General features: G+C 46.5%; 1 protein-coding gene across 3 annotated transcripts; it reads right to left on the bottom strand.

Annotated features, from left to right (window-relative positions):
* Positions 1-209: 209 nt before the first annotated feature.
* Positions 210-6,827, bottom strand: unm_hu7912 (un-named hu7912). Of its 3 annotated transcripts, XM_060054944.1 has the most exons (3): positions 6,567-6,827; positions 2,779-4,738; positions 210-2,679 (listed from the first exon to the last, which is right to left on the bottom strand). In XM_060054944.1, exons 2-3 carry the CDS (start codon positions 4,684-4,686, stop codon positions 1,468-1,470), a joined length of 3,120 nt encoding a protein of 1,039 aa, XP_059910927.1. In that variant the 5' UTR covers positions 4,687-4,738; positions 6,567-6,827; the 3' UTR covers positions 210-1,467. The 3 variants fall into 3 exon arrangements, with proteins under 3 accessions (XP_059910927.1, XP_059910925.1, XP_059910926.1); XM_060054942.1 differs by having other exon boundaries at positions 210-4,738; positions 6,567-6,826; XM_060054943.1 differs by having other exon boundaries at positions 210-4,738; positions 6,675-6,826.
* Between the last annotated feature and the right edge of the window lie 378 nt (positions 6,828-7,205).

The following is a 7,205-nucleotide window of genomic DNA, read 5'->3' as shown; positions in this document are numbered from 1 at the left end:
TATGAAAGTTAGAGAAAGGGAACCTTTTATTTGAATGCATATTTTCAAGTATCATCGATAAATGAAATGTATTGTTAAGACCAGCATTTTCCTATGTTAGAAAACAGAGAGCAGAGAAACACACACTGATGACAAGTCTCTGAATTCCATTTATTTGTATTATTATTATATATATATATATATATATATATATATATATATATATATATATATATATATATATATATATATATATATATGGGTTATAAACATCACAAAATAGAGGGGGAGGTTTTGCACATAGATAAATATTGAAGAAAAATAGCAACCGTAAATTCAAGCGTAACCATGGAAATAATCACAATATCAATCTTGGTTAAGGGAACTGCAGTTACATTAGAAACATTCATATTCTATGATTTACATTTTAGTGCAAACAAAGTTGTTGAAGCTCCTCGCTTTGAGGAATTTCTCAACGTCTTTAATAAAATAGCATTTTTCCTAGCATGTGATTATGTTGCTCTGATAAGGTTTTCCTATTCGTATTGCATATGGTTTATAACTTTGTTGTAACGCAATGATAAGGTATCCTGTTCAAACATTTCAAAATATAATATAGATACTTTGTTTCCAAGGATCAAATGAAAATATACTATGAACTTAATTATTTGAATATTAGCTTTACTGATATTAAAATACCTGAATATAAATAACATGCTTTGAGCAAATAATTATCCAATGGCCGATCATTACCTAAGCCAAGAGCAGTCAGGATCTAAGAGATAGCTGATACATTGCTTTGTGTCAATAAAAATAAATTTGACTAAAGGCCACTTTCAAACTAAGTGAGATACACAAAAATGACATCAATTCTGGTCATGTGATCAAAGGTGTCATCAATGTGTAGGAAATAAATTGGCTGGTCTTCACGCGTCTTCCTTTTTTCTATTAAACCAAAAAACTAAAATAGCAATAAGATAAATAAAAACTTACACAAATATATTTTGGAGATAATATCTAAATTGCCTATTACTGAACAGTTGCAATAGTACAGCCACTGTAACAAGGTACAATTATACGTTTTGGATACACCATTTGATAGAGAGAAAACAAAAGACAGTGACTGTAGCAATGTAAGATGTGCCGTGCCTCATTTAGCTTATACATAATGTGTGCTTCATACAATAGCGCCCAAGACACCGAATATACATGTTTAGATCTCTGAACGCCTCAATTATCAGATCTAAAATATATCAGTCGACATGCAAGCTAAAAACTCTTTTCCCGTGCTACAGGTTCATAACAAAGCAAATGCAGCATGTGGTGTCAAGTGTTTGAATTTGTGTTTCTCCGGTTGTTTTCGTTGAGAAACAAGGAGACATCTGGTCTATAACCCTCAAAACTATTGGAAATATCCACAGTATGTACACAAAGTGAATCTGACATCTTTAGCATATTTCATAGCATCATATAAAGTATAGCATTAAGCTATATAATATCATCTAGAAGATTGGGGCTTCCCACCCAGTCCAGGGTCCTGGGCTCGGAGGCCGCCATGATCATACACATAAATTGTCTTCCTGTCCTCTTATCGATGGGATAGATTGTGGTGGGGGTGAACCTCTGGTTTCTCTCCACAAACTCACAGAGCTGGGTGTAGATCTTGGGATACTCGTGGCGGAGGAACACTCCTCTGGTTCTGAGCTGACGCTGGATGTTGACAAAGCACACCTCTCTTGCCTTCCTCCCCCCCTCCCCCTCCTGATCAATGTCAGGTGTGCCGGGGGGAGGGGTGAGAATGAGGGTCTCCATCTCGCTGTCCTTTTTGAATAGCTTTTTCTCCGGACTGGAGGAGGCCAAGGACACCTTTGCATATTTACGAACTGTGGGAGCTTGGACCCTGGGGGACGGTACTTTGGGCGAGAGTTCACCCACGGCTATCGAAACGTTCAGAAGGAAACATTCATTGGGGTCATATTCGTTGCCCGAGTGCTGCAGTTCCTTGCAGTACTCTCCGAGGTTGTCCTTGAAGCCATCCAGCTCCCTGAGGGAAAGATACGTCGGGGACATGAGAAGACACTCCAGCCCAACTTGGAGGAAGTTGTCAGCCGTCCCTGGATTGGCGAAGCCCAGGAAGAGGACTCCGCGGCCGCGAGAAAGGTAGCCCGCCTTTGCGAGGCGGGAAAAGGCTTTATGGATCTCGGCGCTCTCTCTGCAGAACTTCAGCGTGTGTCGACACATGCTGCTGATGCGGCCGTACAAACAGTTCCCTTTATGAGACTCCCAATCGTCCCGGCGGCAGTTCCGGGAGCAGTAAAACGTGTAGCAGCTGTGGCAGGATTTAAAGTACAGGCACGCGTTGAACAGAGTCTCTATCCGCTTGCAGTTCCTGTTTGAGCAGACCATCGTATCATTGTCGTCGTCTGTGCTGTGGTCTGGAGAACATCCGTCCGCACTCCTCTGTAAGCCATCACAGCCGCTGTCCGGGTCTTTCACCGTGTCTGGGCTGGATTTACTGGACGGGAGCTGCATGTTAAGGAATCCTAGGTTCTGAAGACCGGAAGATTCCCTGTCTTTTTCGTCATCTTCACTGATCAATTGTTTGAGCTGGTCCAGAAGTCCTTCGCTTGACTTACCACTGCCGGGGGGTTTGTAGTCTACAACAAGGTCGGCTAACAGCTCGTCCAATTGTTCAAGACTCTGTTGAAGGGAGAAATTATTGGGTTTAAAGTCTTTGGCGATGTCTGGTGTGGGAGAATTCCCTTCTAGATGACTTTCTCTTCTGGACGAAGCATGTACCTTCTCGTGGTCCGATTCCCAGCTCACTGAGTGAACGTCTCGCAGCTTCCTGTTGCCCCCCCGTATGTCATTGTCTGTGATGGTGATCTCCGGAGTGACAAACCAGAGCCCACTCTTTGAGTTCTTCCAAGGATTGCTTGAACCCCGATCCAAAGAGTTTTCCGAGAGGGAAAGGGCAGCATAGCGCTTAGGGGAGCTGGACAGGTTAAGGATTACTGGCTGAGGCGTGACACCGGACGGGGCCTTATGCCTTCCCTGGTAGAACAAGTTCTCGTAGCTGCGTCCACGGGGCACTGACTGCTCCCGGCTTCTTTCATAGCGTGGGTTCAGAAGGTTGTCCCAGGACTTGGAGTGATTTTTCACTTCAACACCGAGCCTAGTCGGCTCCATGCAACCGTTTGCGAACCAGGGTTCTTGCCTTACTGTCGGTGGTGTATGCATGAAGGACTGGTTGGAGTAGGAAGATATACTGGAGCGATACACGTCGTCGGAATAAGACTGGGGGATCCGCACCGGCCGTCGGCCCTCTGTGTAGTATGGCCTCGCTGGGACGTATTGTTCAGCCGGGGGGCTAAACGGTTTTGAATAAATAACCCTGGAGCCGTTTAGGTGATACGGATTCCTGGGATCCTCCTCGTGGTAATGTCTGGAGAGGGGTGTTTGGGAGAAGTAGGATCCCGCCTCACTGGTGGAGTAGGGTCTGCCATAGACTGTCTGCATGGGCTCCCTGAGAGCAGGATGCTCTGTGTAATAGGGCCTGACTGGAAGGGTGTGCGCCAGACGAGTCCTCGGATCGTACTGACTGGTCATAGTGCTGCCGTGGCTGGTAAGACTCACTTGGTCGTCCTGAAAGTATGGTCTCCCATACGGATGAACCGGGTATCTGACAGGGTCCTCTGTGTAGAAAAATTTTGTGGGTATGTTAGGGTTGGAGTATGCTCGTTGCTCTCTACTTAGGTATGGTATCGTCGGGGACGGCATTCTGTGCGGGTCTAGATGCTGGTATGAGATGGGGGAAACACTGGTGGTAAAAGGGTGGAACCCTGGTCGGAAGTCTTGACTGTAACACTCGCTAGGAGTGGGCGTTGGCGAGGAGGCAAACTGGCGGGGTACATACAAGCCTCTGCTACTGCTGGAGTGGGAGTACCTCTGATAGGGTTGTTCAGGTCTCACACTGGGAACCTGCCAGGCGGTGTGCTGGAGGACAGCCGCGTCCGGCTTAATGTCCACGCGGCACCTGACATGGGGAGCAATGGCTGGTTTATCCGGTTTCTGCTCCTCAAAACAGTCCGAGACGTAGAGGGGAGAGTGAGGCTGCAACTTAATGGGGTGGACGTCATTCAAATAGGCCCGGTTGGAAGAGTAGGACTCGCGGTGAGAATCGACTGTCCTCACCGGATCCGACACGGCGCGGGGAATGTCCCTCCTCTTCCTGCTTCCCGGCGGGGAGACCGAGATGGGCACTGGCTTGAGGGTGGGCTTCAAGCGAGGGGCACTTTTAGACCGGGTCTTCTTCTTGGAACCGGACCAGGTGGGGGGGCTTGGGGCGTCGTGGCTGACGTGCTGCTGGACCTGTCGGGCGTTGAACAGGTCGGGGGACGAGAAGCGGAGGTGCCCCGGTTGGTCGAGGCTGTTCCACATGGCATCCTTGGCCGGCGTCTGGTGCTGTCCTGCCGTCGTGTACGGATACTCCATGGAGGAAGAGACGCACTTTGGGTCATCAAGGGACTCGATAAAGTCAAAGCTGCGGCAGTGCCTTTTGTTAATGATTTCCGGTTTGTCAATCATTTGTAGGTCACATTGCCGGGGGGAACGGAGAGAAATGGAGCGCCCTGTGATGGGGTTGGAGGGTATGATGTCCTGATATAGAGTGGATACCAGTATATCAGGTGGGTGTGTCCGTGTCATCCTTGAGAACCTCCCCTAGGCTTCATGCAGTGTGATTCAAGATCAACACAGCCTGTGAAAAGAGGGAAATAGGTTAGCTGTCATATTTATAAACCAAAGTTAGAGGAAAGCAATAATGTAAAGTGATCTGTGGCAATCTTGACACATTGTCGTAACATATGTACCTTGGAGGCTCATTGGAGGCTAAATTTTATTTTTCTAAATACTATAGAGATAAGTGGATCAAAAATCTAAATTTATTAAATTAAAGACTAGCCACTCTTGTACAAGATTCAATCCATAACAGTTAAAGCTGCAACTTAATATATTAAAAGCATTAGTCCATGAATACTGTTATGTCAGTTGCTAGAAATATTTGTACAGATTGTTGAAAAGGTTTGAACACAAAATGTTCTAACCACTGATTCCAAATATGTCAAGCTTTTAGTCGTTGCCTAATTTATCACATAATAGAATCATCACACACACTAAATTACACACACACACACACACACACATGTTTAAATCACACACGACACAATCACATGAACACAATCATCAATCACACACACACACACACACACACACACACACACACACACACACACACACACACACACTATCATCAATCATCCAACCACACACAAACACAGACACTCAGACACTCAGACACACACACACACACACACACACACACACACACACACACACACACACACACACACACACACACATACACAAATTTGAACATGCATGCTACCACCATAACACCCACACACACAACCATCAAGCAGAAAATCATGCAACAACAACACACACATACACTTGAACGCCTCCACCACCAACAGGACACACATTACCTTCTTGGCTCTCGCTCAGGAGCTAACCCTGAGTTACCATCTGCTCATCTGAATGAGGAAAACTGACCATGTCCCTGACATGCACCCCCCCCACACACACACACACACACACACACACACACAAACACACACAACAGACACATTCCCAACCATTCGCAATGTAATTTGTGGTAATGTTGCTGTTGCTGAGATTAATGTTCAGGGTTCTTGTTTTTGTATACGTTCATGCTTATTACAATCTGGTTCATAAGGTTGGCAATGGGTAGGCCACTCATCCTGCTCTTCCTTAGGCCAACTACAAGTTTTCCATATCTCATGATAAAGGCCCTATTAGGCTTCAGTGAGACGCGCAGCTTATCCATGTTGTAATTACGCCACATCATGATGATGGTGCTGCGAAAAATCTATTTAAGGCATGTTTTAAAGTAGGTCTGCAGGGTAACTCAGATCTCCGTCTCCTGCTGAAGTTGGACAGCAGAGGCTTTTCTCCCTGAAAGCCCAAATGCCATAAAACTCAGTCGCCTAGTAACGAGCACAAAGCAGCGAAACATCCTAGCGAGAATCTGCAGTGTCCAACAATATACCTACGGCTAGATTAATCCAAAAGGAAGACCATGAACTCTGATGCTGCCGCTCTGAGCTGCTTTACGAGGCTGCGATCACAGCGATGCTTAACTGCAGAATCTGCATCTCATATACCCAGGTCTTGTCTTGTGCAAACCCAAACATCGCAATTTCCTGACACGCAAGTAGTCGAACACAAACAAACTCGGCACGATGAGAGACGAATAGGGGACGCTATTCTCTCTTTGAATCTTGTGCACTTCGGTCCCCCCTTTTTATCTTGTTGTTGCAGCACGAGCGGTGGCCCCCCGCACCGTCCGCGGCTGACCTGATGTCTTTGAGCCCCCATGACGTCATGATCACAGATAGTAAACCCGTCACACGTCCCGCTCATAAGATGCCGCCGACGATCAGAAATAGTTAACTTTTGTTTGATACGATAAGACGAACATTTGATCCAATAATAAAAGGCCCTACCGTCTCATAAGAGCCCTGGTCCGATGGACTGCCTGAGATCCGGGGCTTCTACGACGCTCTGGTGTGTGTGTGTTTGTGTGTGTGGTTGTAGCTGTCAAACGTCAGCACCTGCAGCTATCCGCGCCGAAGAGCCATGACGCCGTCCTCCATCGTAGTGAGCGAGTTCGCCTCCAGATCTCCGGTCGGAAGCTGACTCCTCCGCTCTGGCAGTGTCATCATCTGGGCTGAGAGAGGAGGTGTGTCTGAGCCTGCGCTGGTGAACGTGGAATAATACATGCGCGCGTGCATGTGTCGTAGGCGTGGTGCGTGCGCCTGTTTTTAATGGGGGTGGGGGAGGCTGGAGGGGGGTGAGATGGGGGATACAGGCGGTTCAGTCGAGAAGAAGCAGCAGCAATGCGGTCTCCTAAACGAGGGTTCCACTAGCCTATTGTTTCCCAGCCTGCTTGCAAGCAAGTTCAGCTTGTTATTTTCCCTGGTTCTGGGGTCCCAGTAGATCACGTTTACTCTCAATGTATTGCTAAATTTTTTGTTGTTATTGACTAAGGAATGCATACTTATTGTTATCCTAGAATCCAAAAACAATCAAACATAATTCCCAGCACAAATAACTATGTATTGATTTAAACATTTGAAGGAGAC

The sequence above is a fragment of the Gadus macrocephalus genome, chromosome 6 (genome assembly GCF_031168955.1).
Source record: "Gadus macrocephalus chromosome 6, ASM3116895v1".
Lineage (NCBI taxonomy): Eukaryota > Metazoa > Chordata > Actinopteri > Gadiformes > Gadidae > Gadus > Gadus macrocephalus.
The sequence above is the reverse complement of the archived record's forward strand: the minus strand, read 5'-3'. Positions and strand labels throughout refer to the sequence as shown.